Source organism: Achroia grisella, unplaced genomic scaffold (assembly GCF_030625045.1).
Source record: "Achroia grisella isolate CSIRO2021 unplaced genomic scaffold, CSIRO_AGI_Agris_v1 utg784, whole genome shotgun sequence".
Lineage (NCBI taxonomy): Eukaryota > Metazoa > Arthropoda > Insecta > Lepidoptera > Pyralidae > Achroia > Achroia grisella.
The window spans coordinates 318,589-333,246 of NW_026713024.1; the positions used below are offsets into that span (position 1 = coordinate 318,589).

The window sequence follows — 14,658 nt, forward strand, 5'->3', positions numbered from 1 at the left end:
AAATTCCAATCTTCTTGATATTGAAAATTCTTCTTTCTTAATAAATTATATATTATTGGAAACAAGCCCAATTGCCATCTGAATATGGACTTATATAAGTTCTCTATTCATCATACATGTTTATTTAAACAAGAATCATTGTATAGTATGTGTATGTATGTCCCTAAAATACCGTATAACTGCAATACAAGCTACGTTATCGTTACTTCCGAGTGGATATGAAGTTGTAGCTGCGTGTCGGGACTGGTTACAGCGTGTCCGTGCGTGTTTACTTGTATTCGTTAGTGAATTTGGCGTGGAAGTCCTTGAAGATGTTCAACATCTGCTGCAGCAGCGCGGGCTGCGGCAGGATCGTGGTGCGGAAGTGGTACGTGCCGGGACGCTGACCGAATCCAGTTCCGGGAACGATGCAGATACCTGCGAGGACAAACATATTATATGTAGATATTGCAACCGACTTGGAATAAAACTCTTACATAGATACTATATAATAATATAATAATATAGTATAATATAATATACATAGATACTATGCTTACAAATAGTATATAACAATATTAATATTTGCTTGATCCGGCTCGAATGATTAAGTGGTCCTTCGAGCCGGATCAAGCAATACGTTAATATTATTATTGTATATCGATTAAAATAATAAATTTAAGTATTTTACTATAAAAAATACTACATGTATTGTTGCCATCATGTTTGTGAGGAGAAATAAATAAATCTTATTATTATATGTGTTCCGTATTCCGAACCTCCTTAGTCTAAGCAGGTTGTATCACCGGCTTGCTTACTGGAGCAAAGGGCGCTCGGTAATACTGGCCACATATAAAAACATGTGGCCACTTAAATTTCAAAAAAATAATAATAAAACAATTGAAAATAAGAACTGGAACAAAAAGGACGCTCCGTATTTTTATCTATATAAAACAAGATTATTAAGGAATTATTTAACACAATATAATTGTTTTTGATGAAAATATACACTGTAGAGTGCGTGGCCACTAAACAGTACTACACATCGGGACGTTCCTGAGCAAAGGTGAGTAAGTTTGGTGTTACATTGCTTACTTTGGGGTGTTCGGAGTGTGGAAGACGTTCTTCCAGGTCGAAATCGTATTTTTACTTCCTTTTCCATTAATTATTTTCTTTTCAATAAATACAGTCCACTCTCTCCTTTATATATTAATTTATAAGGATTCGTAATCCAACAATAATAATATGTATCAAAATAAAAAAAACTGTTGTACTTTGTGTACATAAATTGAAATTTTAGTCATGTTTAATTCATGCTTTGCACCACATGTTTTACAAGTGGTTCCCAGGTAAAACATGTGGTGTGGCCAACCGTGGGCACGCGGGCCGGTAATGTTGTTACTGAGTAACCCACCAGTGGGCATGTGGTCTTTAACGTGTAAATATTTATATATAAAAAATATTTTAAAGAACGTATTATATTTTTCTTATTTCCGCAATCTCCCATTTACTCACCTATACGTTATGCTACGTTATACTACGCTACACTATATTCAATGTTTAAATATACACCTCTTTTGTTTATTTCCGCAAGCTTTCTCTCTCACGCACGCCTCTCTCCTCACTCACAAACATTCCAATTCACACACCCAGAAGAATATTGTGTGTCCAATCACGTAGGACACTTGATACCTGAAATCTCGTGGCCAATGCCGCAGTATACAGCTAGTACGAGGGCTACACTGAAAGTTTTTAGAACTGGCTACTTGAGAGCAATATAATAAAAAAAATTGTTAAAATTTTGAAAATGGAACTTTTTACGAACAGTACTGAGTATATAATTTATTCGTATGTCATGTGTTTTACGGTTTGGCGGCAAATTGAAAATAGTCTGTGTAACGTTATCATGAACTTAACACGAGAAAATTTTCGTGTGATGATTTTTTATGACTTTCGATGTCATCTAAGTCAACAAGAAAGTTATGATAGACTACTATTGGACTTCCACGATGAAGCCCCGTCTCGTGCCACTGTTTACAACTGGTTTAATGAGTTTAAACGTGGTCGCACTAATCTCACCGATGATTTGCGTGAGGGACGGCCTTCTACGGCGACAACCGAAGATAACATCCATGTTGTGCGGCGTATGATAGAGACTGACAAAAGAGTGACCTATTAGCAGATCCGGGCAAGCTTAACGATTGGTATGAGTCAAGTGCACAAAATCCTCCATGAACATTTGGCGGTCAGGAAGCCTTGTGCCCGGTGGATACCTTATAATTTCACTGAGGCTCAAAAACTCCGTCGGGTTGATTGGTGCCGTGAAATGCATGAAAGATTTAACGGAGGTGACTCAAATTCTGTGTTTAACATAGTTATGGGAGACGAAAGCTGGATTTACTGTTATGATCCCGAAATTAAAGACAGTCAGCTCAGTGGGTGTTTCCTTCTGAGGAGTTGCTAACTAAAGTGAAGGGAGGTCGAAGCATAGGAAAAAAGATGGTGGCCTCGTTCTTTGGAAGAACAGGTCATTACGCGGCAATTGTTTTAGAGGATCGAAAAACAGTTACTGCAGAGTGGTACAGTAACAATTGTTTGCCACGTGTTTTGAAAAATGTGCGTGAGAAACGACCTCGCAGTAGGATCCTCCTTCACCACGACAATGCTTCGTCGCACACCGCCAGGCAAATGATCGATTATTTGGCGACCTCAGACGTAGAACCACTGGGTCATTCGCCTTACAGCTCCGACCTCGTACCTTGCGATTTTTATTTATTCCGAAAAATGAAAGAAAAAGTTCGAGGAAAACGTTTTATGGACGCCGAGGATTCGGTGGCTACGTTTTAGAAGGCCGTCAAAGAGACCCCTAAGGACGAGTGGGCAAAGTGTTTTTCTCAGTGGTTCTATCGGATGCAGCGATGTATTGACGTGAATGGACACTATTTTGAAAAGATAAAATATAGGTAATAACTTGCTAATTTAATCAGTTTTTGATTTTCTAAGAACTTTCAGTTTGACCCTCGTATAACAGTATAGTACCTGTCTCTTCCAACAATTTGAAAGCATAGAATACATCGGGAGCCTTGTTCTCTTTCTTGGCTTGTTCCACCGCCTTCGGAGGCAGCTCGAAGCGTGGGAACGCGTACATGGCACCCTGGAATCGAGAATAACGGTTATCAGGCATGATGTTAGTAATATGTGTATATTTTCTGACTACTCTAATGCTGTTGGCCGCAGCTGGCCTTTACAGCTTCACCGAACGATAGCGGCGAGTGCAGATGGCACTCCAAGCCAAAGGAAGGAGTTATGGAGCGGCTGAAGGCCAACAACATCGTGTTGTTTTCATGGGGAGTGGATGATTTCCTGTGGAATGGAAAGACGATAGATCGCATTGTTTTCTGAAGGAGGGGGAAGACTATAGATCTCGTCGTGTGAGAAAAAAGATTGGTCTTTTTGTCCTGACCTGCACGATGTTGCAGTGGAAGCCCTCCATCTGGTTGAAGGTGTCTGCGATCATGTGCGCGCGCTGGTTGAGAGACGACAGTACGCCGTCACGTTCCTTCTTCCACAGCGCGTATGACGGCTCTCCCTCTCTCGGTGGCCGCGCCTGTTAACACTCGTGATTAGTGGTATTCGTCATATTCGTGGACGGTATTTGCTTGCTGGTTAGTTAGTTATGTTGTAGTAAGAGTCTTGATTGTTATATTTACCATAGCAATAGTTGTTCATGCACGGGATTGTAATGTAATGTTAGACATAAACACATATATAACTATACATTGTAAATATATTGGCTTTTAAAAAAATAAGAGATGTAATTAAGTTTCTTGCCAGTTCTTCTCAATTTAATTTGTACACCGAACTGGGTGGTAGAGAAAAATCGTGCGTGTGTGTGTATGTCCCTCACCGTGCAGTCGACGGCGGCCTGCCCGAGCGTGGTGGGGCAGAGCATGGCGGAGATGGCCTTGTAGAGGTGTGTGTGTGTGTATGTCCCTCACCGTGCAGTCGACGGCGGCCTGCCCGAGCGTGGTGGGGCAGAGCATGGCGGAGATGGCCTTGTAGAGGTGTGTGTGTGTGTATGTCCCTCACCGTGCAGTCGACGGCGGCCTGCCCGAGCGTGGTGGGGCAGAGCATGGCGGAGATGGCCTTGTAGAGGTGTGTGTGTGTGTATGTCCCTCACCGTGCAGTCGACGGCGGCCTGCCCGAGCGTGGTGGGGCAGAGCATGGCGGAGATGGCCTTGTAGAGGTGTGTGTGTGTGTATGTCCCTCACCGTGCAGTCGACGGCGGCCTGCCCGAGCGTGGTGGGGCAGAGCATGGCGGAGATGGCCTTGTAGAGGTGTGCCTGCACGTCCGGCCGCAGGTTGACCAGCTCGGCCCACCCTCCTCGCAGCCCGCACTCCCCCATGTACCCCTTGGACACCGACATGAACGACGCCAGCTCCACCGCGCCGGAGTACGGCGCGCCCATCTCGGTCAGCACCTGGAACCACGCTCCATTCGTGTTAGTACACTTGAATACAACGATCGCTGTGCATACTGTGAGTTAACTCGAATTATGCGCAACTCGAGTTAACTCGAGTTGTCTCATCTCTAAGTTTATTTGACATTGAAAAGAAAAAACGAATCCCATGTCAATAATCGCAAGTTATCTGTAATGACGTTGGGAGCGACCTCAACCCGCACCCACGTGCACGGCCCGGACACATTGTAATGCATAATTTGAAACTAATTAATCAACATAATTAAGTCTATATCATCATTACTTTGTTCTATACTATGAACAAAGTCGCTGTCGCTGTCTGTCCGTCCCTATATGCTTAAATCTTTAAAACTACGCAACGGATTTTGAAGCGGTTTTTTTATACATAGAGTGATTCAAGAGGAAGGTTTATATATAATGACGGCCTCGGTGGTCTAGCGGTCTAGCACACCGCTTTACGTCCGATGGTCGCGGGTTCGATTCCTCGCACGGCACAAACATTTGTATTGATGAGTATGATTGTTTGTATCGGTCTGGGTTTTTCTATGCATAATATGTATGTATTTACGAAAAAAAAATATCTATGTATTTGTATCAGTTGTCTAGTACCCATAACACAAGCTTTAGTTAGCTTAACTTGGGTCTAGATGGCGCTGTGTGAATTGTCCCGAGATTATTATTATTATTATTATAATACATGTACACCCGTGCAAAGCTGGAACCAGTAGTTAGTATACATATAAATAAAATTGGAATGTCTGTTTGTAATATTGAAATAACCGTTTTTTACTACATGCATACGAATATAAATACGGTACATACACCAAAATAATATTTTTTACAATTTTTGTGTGTCTGTCTGTCTGTTTGTTCCGGCTAATCTGTGATTTTGACGGTACTTTTAGTTATTTTAGTTATATAATAGCTGTACCCGCGACTTCGTCCCGTCAAAATCGGTCCAGCCATTGCAGAGATTAGCCGGGACAAACATACAGACAAAAATATAGAAAATGTTATTTTGGTATATGTACCGTATTTATATTCATATGCCTGTAGTAAAAAATTATTATTTCAATATTACAAACAGACACTAAAATTTTATTTATATGTATAGATTAATATCTGCGTAACTGTTTGCCGATTACACACTTCACACTTCATTACAGTTACAAGTTACAGCCAGTTATCGATGTAATTAACATTGTATATTTAACTTTTACGGATAACATATCTCCGCAACTGTTATCTCAAGTTCGGTAGTCAGAGATATAGCCACTTTTTTTTTAATTAAAATATATTAGGCACATTGATTTAAGAAGAAAAAGTTTAATCTATCATTTATAATAAGTAATCATGTTGCTAACTAACAGTTTATATGCAACGTGCAACTGATCGGAACGAGAACAAATTATATTTACTGCTATATATGTGTAATCCATATGTGAGTAAGAGCTCCACCGACAAGAGTGTAGCTCTTAAATTATGAATGAATGAATGAATGTGTAATCCACTGAATACCTCCATCAGGTTATAGGGTATAGGTCCAACTATAATTAGTGTTTAGTATTTTAACAGATCTAATTTTGGATATGTTTTTTCTACTATTGTTCTATTGTTTACTCTTCTGTGCTACTATTGTTCTATTATTTACTCTTCTGTATTTTTTTTTTATAACACAGAGGACAAACGAGCATGCTGCTCACCTGATGGTAAGTGACTACCGCCGCCCATGAGCACCCGCAACACCAGGGGAATTGCCTACGTTGTCGGCCTTTTAAAAAGGAATAAGCTCTTTTCTTGAAGGTTTCAATATCGTATCGGTTCGGAAATACCATTGCTGGAAGGTGATTCTACAATGTGGTTGTGTATATTGTTTTATATTATGTATGTTATTTAAATGTAGAGATGTAGAGTGTCTTAAATATAATGGATTAAGGGACTGTATTAGGCACATTGATTTAAGTAGAAATAGTATAATCCATCACATTTAAAATAAGTATCGTTGCTAAGTAACAGTTTGTATGTAACGTGCAACTGTGATCGGAACAAAAGTAAATTATACTTACTGCTATATATGTAATCCACTCAATATCTCTAGAGGTCCAACAATAATTAATATTTTAACCCTACAATTAAAACCCTAATTTTTAAAAGCGATTTTAATTTATATGGCAAAACAAAGTTTGCTGGATCACCTAGTAATTAATAATATAGATAGATACGCTTACCCTTTCATTCGTCATACTCGTGAACGAGTGCTGCTTGTAGGGACTGGTCTGGTCTTATCACTACGACTGATTTAATCTTATTGTGTTTTATATTTGAGCCTAAATAAGTTAGTGGTGGTTAGTAGATTGTATTCACACGTTTCGACTTGTAAAATGTGAACTTACAAGGATTATTTAAAAGAGCAACACACAAGTTTCTTGCTTATTCTTCTTGTGATGTGAGAGACAGCTTTCCAAATGAGCGGTAGATTAAAAAAAATGTTGACTATTCAAAAGTGCTTAAATTAAGTTTATTTGAATAAATGATTTTCTATTCTATTCTATTCTATTCTTGCTTATTCTTCTTATGATGAGACAGGTTTCCAAATGAGCGGTAGATTAAAAAAAATGTTGACTATTCAAAAGTGCTTAAATTAAGTTTCTTTGAATAAATGATTTTCTATTCTATTCTATTCTTTCTGACTGCCCCTGTATATAGAGATTCAGGGATACAGCTTTTTTTTATTAATAATGGGATTGCGCTTGGTCTTACCTCATCTGATGGTAAATGATGGTAAGACCTAGGATGTAGAGCGCTTAGCCAGAAGATCTATTCACCATAGACTTGAAGAATCCGGGGTTTTATTTCTCCGGGAACACAAAAGCTGGAAGTGTGTTCCACTCTTTGGCAGTGCGTAATAGAAATAGAAATAGAAATAAATCGTTATTCAAATAAACTCATTACATGCACTTTTGAATAGTCATATTTTGACTCTACCGCTCATTCTGAATGCAGATTCATCACAAGAAGAATGAGCAAGAAACTTGTGTGTTGCTCTTTTTAATAGATGTTTTTTTTATATAAATAATTACAGTGTAACAAGTAAGAGGCATGCGACAATCAACATAGAAATCGCTACGCACTCATTATTAGTGTAATCAGATAATATTGTCAGTGCTATGTATTTAAATTTTTTCTACAAAAACATTATTATCGTTAACGAATTCTTCAATTTTATAGTAAGCTTTTTTGCAAAGGAAGTGTTTTATTTGACATTTAAATCTTGTTTCTGGCAGATTTATAACAGACTCTGGTATTTTATTGTAAAACCTTACGCAATTGCCATAAAACGAATTACTAACTTTAGCCAAACGACATTTAGGTAAAATCATTAGCGTATTAGCTGGTGTATACAATAGCTACGTTACATACCTTCTTGAAGGAGAAGAACTTGCTACCCTTGGCGTACACATTGTCCTGGTACACCTCGTCAGCGAAGACGAACAGGTTGTGTTTATGGGCGAACTTTATTATGGACTCAATGTTGTCCCGTGTCAGCACCTGGAATACAACAGAAATAATAATAATTCGGGTTAAAAAGGAGTAGTCCTCCTTCATGAAGGAGGACTACTGGCCGAAGGGGGTGGTCTATCGGCGCTACCGTGGCAGATTGCCGTCGTCAGTGCCGTGACCATAGAGACAATTTTATTTTTCATATTTTATTATTATTTCTTATGTATGTTAGTCTATAAGGTATTTATAATATGGGCCATGTAGCCTGAATTAAATAAATAAATAAAATAAAAAAAAAAGACAAATATAGATAAACTAGCTTTTTCCCGCGGCTTCGCTCGCGTTAAGAAGTATTATTATTAATTATAATAATAATAATAATCTCAGGACAATTCACACAGCGCCATCTAGACGCAAGTTAAGCTAGTTAAAGCTTGTGTTATGGGTACTAGATAACTGATACATATATATATATATATATTATACATAGATTTTTTTTTTTGTAAATACATACATATTATATATAGAAAACACCCAGACCAATACAAACTCATACTCATGAATACAAATTGTTTGTGCCGTGCGAGGAATCGAACCCGCGACCATTGGTCGTAAAGCGGTACGCTAGACCGCTAGACCACCGAGGTCTCCTAGCGGTCTTAGTTAGGTATAGTTTTTGCGGATTTACTTTTGTTTCCTTTCTTACGGGATGCCTACGACATAGTAGCTTTATGCATGCAAAGTCTCAGTCCGATCGGTTTAAAATTGACAAAGTTTCATACAAACTTTCCTCCCCTATTTTATCCCCTTGGGGGTAGAATTAATCAAAATACTTTCTTAGCGGATGCCTACGTCATAACATCTATCTGCATGCCAAATTCCAGCCCGATCCGTCCAGTGGTTTGGGCTGTGCGTTGATAGATCACTATGTCAGTCACTGTTGGAAACTATTTTATATACCTTTTTATTGTCTATATTTTTATAATATTATATTGTTTTATATGACATAAGTCTATTTAATACAAAAATATTCTTCATCTACAACGGTGCCGTTTTACTTTTTGCTCGTCATCTTGGTCTCCATCCTTCAGTCACCTTTGAGTTATATATATTTAGATAGATAGATAATTGATTTATTGCCAACATAACACAAATAATACAATTTACAATAAGACACAAAATAAGAAGTAAATAATAACATAGAAGTTGTCAATAGGAGCTGCCTCAGCTGTTGCTGATATAAGTACAACCTCAATGAGGTGCAGCTATACAGCGCTGGTTTTCAGGCAGCCCCCATTACTCATAAAAAAAACTAAGATGCGGTTTTTTTACTACATACAGATACACATAAAAAAAAATGAATGTTCGGGTCACGAACACTGATTACACTATTTGCATTTGCAATGATAGGATGGCCATGAGATCAGTCCACCGTGGCCAATTCACCAGGAATATATAAATAAAATTAGAGTGTCTGTTTGTAATATTGAAATAACCGTTTTTTACTACATGCATATGAATATAAATACGGTACATACACCAAAATAACATTTTTTACAATTTATGTCTGTCTATCTGTTTGTTCCGGCTAATCTCTGAAATGGCTGGACCGATTTTGACGGGACCTTTTATAGTAAGTAGCTGATGTAATAAGCAGTAACTTAGGTTACTTTTATTTTAAAAAATTAAAATTTAATTCCACGCGGACGATCAGCTAGTATAATATATTTACTAGCTGTTCCCGAGACTTCGTCCGCTCATCCGTCATCTAAATATGATATATGATAACATACTATATATAGTATGTAATCATATATCATATTTAGATGATGAAATGTCAAACGAGGTTAGACGTCAGTTCATTTAGTTTATTATCTCTAGATTGTGTGTTCGTATGTATTTTTTATGGGTTCGTTTCTAAATAGAGTATGTTTTCGTTTCAGTAATCTTTATTGCCGTTTTTTTGATTTTATGAAGTAATTGGTTCATTGTTCACAATGGATATCTGTCTAGTCATTGTGAATGTTAAAAATTATTTCTATACTGTGCAATAAAACATACATTTGTTTAGTAAATAATCTACGTGTTGTCTAGATACAAACTAACTAGCACAAATAGGTATCGTGAGGTCCCAAAGCTGCTATTAAGGGTTCCAATTGAAACTACCATTCAATAGGGATGATAGGAATTTATTAAAAAGAAAAAAACACTAAGGGAGGTCATTAAAACAAAAAAAATCTTAATAGCGCCATCTACATTTACCTGTGGCGCCATCTAGTTTGCACGGAGTGAATTAATATTATACATTTGGAACTATTTCAAACACTCTAAACGAAGTATTCCTTGTTGCTTGCTAGGTTACAGATAGACATACTTTTTTTATTATAATGCATACATATATGTCCAGCGGTTTACCTTCAAAGGTTGTGGGTTCGAGTCCTCGCTGGGTACAAACATTCGTATTCATGAATGTGTTTGTATTGGTTTATGTGTTTTCTATGTGTATTATATATGCATTTACAATAAAAAAAAATATTACATCAGTTGCCTAATACCCATGACACTAGCTGTGCTTAATTTAGGACGAGATGGCGCTGTGTGCACTTCCATAGCACTTCCATAAAATAATCTCAGGACAATCCACACAGCGACCTCTAGACCCAAGTTAAGCTAGCTAAAGCTTGTGCTATGGGTACTAGATAACTGATACAAATACATAGATATATTTCTTTTTTCATAAATACATACATATTATACATATAAACACCAAGACCGATGCAAACAGACTCATGAATACAAATGTTTGCGCCGACGAATCGACCCCGCGACCATCGAAAGTAAGACGGTGTGCTATATCGCTATACTACCAAGGCCGTAGATAAAACGATGAATGCATAGAGATAGATCGGTATGCATTCATCCTTTTATCTACGGCCGGTCGGTTTGTATTCAACCCCACCGGACAGGGGTGACCCTGTCCGGTGGGGTTGAATACATAGAGGTAAATGGGGTCACAACTGTCCGGTGGGGTTGAATGCATAAAGATAGATGGGGTCTCACCTGTCCGGTGGGGTTGCCGGGGTTGATGATGACAATGGCCCGCACTTTGGTGGTCTTCTCCGCCTCAGCGAGGGACCGCTCCAGCTCGGCCACGTCGAGTCCCCAGTTGTTGTCCTCGTCGAGGTAGTACCCCACCTGCTCCAGCCCGTACTCCGCCAGCGAGGCAGAGTATAGAGGGTACTGCGGGATCGGGATCATAACGCCTGTAACATATTCACATTTCTAGTTTTAATGTTGTAGCTATGCTGTTATTATTTAACAAATAACAATTGTGATTGGCGAAAGCTGTCTGTGTGGCAATGTAACAAGCGAGTATGTTTTTTAAAGATTGCTTAGGGCCGTACCTACGGTCAATATATAGGCTAAAAATCGTTGAACAATGTTATGAATTAATGTTAAATATCCTACGATTTATATATTGATAAATAAAAATAATAAGAGTTTATAATACCAATATAGCTGTATGGAGGATGTCCCTTAGTGTGCATAAATTCAAAAATAAAAAATAATAAATATTTTGGCGCCGAAATGTAAAAAACAAAATTTTTAAAAACTTAATATTATAGAGAATTAAGAGGACAAGAGAGAAATATATAGTTAATATATTGTTATATTATATAAATGTAAAAATAGTAATGCGATGTATATACAATTGTTTTAAATATAATATATAACTAGCTGTTCCCGCGGCTTCGTCTGTCTGTTTGTTCCGGCTTATCTCTGAAATGGCTGGGCCGATTTTGACAGGACTTTTATTGGCACGTAGCTGATGTAATTAGGCTGTAATGTAACTTAGGCTACTTTTATTTTAGAAAAAAAAATAGATTATTTTATAGAAAAATTAAATTAAATTCCACGCTGACGAAGTCACGGGTACAGCTAGAGGTAAATAAAAAAAAGTATGAGTATTCAAAATTTATTACATTTTAGTTAAAGTATCTTCAGGACGACATCGGTGGTCTAGCGATCTAGCACACCGCTTTACATCCGATGGTCGCGGGATCGATTCCTCGCACGGCACAAACATTTGTATTTGTGTCTGGGTGTTTTCTATGTATAATATGTATGTATTTACGAAACAAAACTATGTATATGTATCAGTTGTCTAGTACCCATAATACAAGCTTTATCTATCTTAACTTGGTAGACCCAAGTTAAGATAGATAAAGCTTGTATTATGATGATGGCGCTGTGTGAATTGTCCTGAGATTATTATTATTATTGAATGGAATAATAATTTGATTGATTGATATAGAATAGAATAGAAAATTTGTATATTGATTTGTATAGAATAGAATAGAATAGAAAAGCGGGGAGCCGTATCTCACATATCTTCCATTGTACGGAAACCAGATTTTTATTATATTATCATTACATAGTATAAAACAAAGTCGCGGTCGCTGTCTATCCGTCCCTATGTATACTTAAATCTACGCAACGGATTTTGAAGCGGTTTTTTTAATAGATACAGTGATTCTAGAAGGTTTATATATATAATACATGTATACCCGGGCGAAGCCGGGGCGAGTAGCTGGTACATAATATTTAAAAGAATTTTCTATTTTTAACTATATCGATCATGGATGAAAAAGCACGCGATAGAATATAGTATGTAGTTATGTACATATATACGGCCGGTAACAATCCACAGTGTGACGTAATAAAAACGTGACAACTAGTCAATTATAGAGCGCAAGGTCACACGCTAACGAGTGACCGGCGCGCGGGCACTTTGACGGTCACTACGTCACACCCGGGTTACCTGGTTATAAGACTTTTAACACTATACACTCTTCAAGTTGGATTAAATTGCACATTATATGAACATCAAATTTGCAAGTAATTTAGGAGTCCATCGCGGACAAACAATGTGACACGTAATTTTTATATATAAATATATATGTACCTATTTATAAATATTACTAGCTGTACACGCGACTTCGTCTGCGTGGAATTTAACATTATTTTTCTAAAATAAAGTAGCCTATGTTACTCCTTATTACATCAGCTACCTGCCTAAAAAGTCCCGTCAAAATCGGTCCAGCCATTTCAGAGATTACCCGAAACAAGCAGACAGAGAGACGAAAATATTTATATATATTACTAGCTGTACTCGCGACATCGTCCGCGTGGAATTTAATATTACTTTTCTAAAATAAAAGTAGCCTATGTTACACCTTATTACATCAGCTACCTGCCTAAAAAGTCCCGTCAAAATCGGTCCAGCCATTTTAGAAATTAGCCGGAACAAGCAGACAGACAGACAGTAATAAATGTTATTTTGGTGTATGTACCGAACTTATATTCATATGCATGTAGTAAAAAACGGTTATTTCAATATTACAAACAGACACTCCAATTTTATTTATATGTATAGACGTATAGATTATTAATATTCTATTATTTCCAAATCCTCACTCCCACATATAAATTTTCAAATTGAACGGACATTTGTGGACTAGTGCGATCAAACAAACACACTGATCTGTAAATATTAGTGTACATACATTATAACATCAGAACACATCTTAAAACATACCACATCATAACATAGTATAAAACAAAGTCGCTGTAGCTGTCTGTCCGTCCCTATGTATGCTTAAGTCTTTAAAACTACACAACGGAGTTTGAAGCGGTTTTTAATAGATAGAGTAATTCAAGAGGAAGGTTTATATGTATAATACATATACACCCGTGCAAAACCGGGGCGAGTAGTTAGTAAAAAATAAAACAAAAACATAATTAATTTAATTACAAAGGCCAATCACCTTCAGCCTCGACTCATCTTTCCTAAATACCCAGCGATTTTACAATAAAAAAATCTAATTACTTTTTTATAAGATGTTCGAAGATAATGAAGTTATTGGAGAACTTAATACGACACGACAAACTTATGAATAACACTAGACTAGTACCCGCGACTCCGTCCGCGTGGAATTTAACTGTAATTTTCTAAAATAAAAAAGTAGTCTTAGTTACTCCTTATTACATCAGCTACCTGCCAAAGAAAGTCCCGTCAAAATCGGACCAGCCATTTCAGAGATTAGCCGGAACTAACAAACAGACAGACAGACAAAAATTGTAATAAATGTTATTTTGGTGTGTATATGTATCGTATTTATTCATATGCATGTAGTAAAAAACGGTTATTTCAATATTACAAACAGACACAGCTACGAGTAGTTTATTCATAAATTTAAAAGCAATGCTCTTGTCGATGGAGCTCGTGCCACTTTCTCTCACCCTGTGCAATACATCTTCATTTCTTACATTATAAATATAGAATTTACCTCACAAAAACATTTATTAATATTTTTTAAGATCATTTATTAAATAGCACAGTAAGTCTTCGGAGAGAGCCTGGAGATCTGTAGTACAGGTTGCAACTTAGTTCAGACTCCAAACTCTCACAGGACATAACTTGTAAGTTGAAATATATATTTTTTCTAGCTTTTGCCTTAATTTATTCCCCTTAGGGGTGGAATTTATCAAAATCCTTTCTTAGGAGATGCCAACGTCATAGTAGCTTTATGCATGCAAAGTCTCAGTCCGATCGGTTTAAAATTGACAAAGTACCAAGTAAGTATAAAGTTTCATACAAACTTTCATCCCCTATTTTATCCCCTTGGTACCTCCA

General features: G+C 37.2%; 1 protein-coding gene across 1 annotated transcript in view; it reads right to left on the bottom strand.

Annotated features, from left to right (window-relative positions):
• Nucleotides 1–231: 231 nt before the first annotated feature.
• Nucleotides 232–14,658, bottom strand: part of LOC131851498 (alanine aminotransferase 1-like) — a 35,280-nt gene continuing 20,853 nt past the window's right edge. Inside the window, exons 5-10 of the mRNA XM_059202004.1 lie at nucleotides 11,022–11,224; nucleotides 7,881–8,009; nucleotides 4,251–4,460; nucleotides 3,443–3,586; nucleotides 3,019–3,133; nucleotides 232–417 (exon numbers count right to left, since the gene is read on the bottom strand). Of these exons, the coding sequence (XP_059057987.1) occupies nucleotides 269–417; nucleotides 3,019–3,133; nucleotides 3,443–3,586; nucleotides 4,251–4,460; nucleotides 7,881–8,009; nucleotides 11,022–11,224 (950 nt within the window). The 3' untranslated portion in view covers nucleotides 232–268. The remainder of the gene's footprint in view (nucleotides 418–3,018; nucleotides 3,134–3,442; nucleotides 3,587–4,250; nucleotides 4,461–7,880; nucleotides 8,010–11,021; nucleotides 11,225–14,658) is intronic.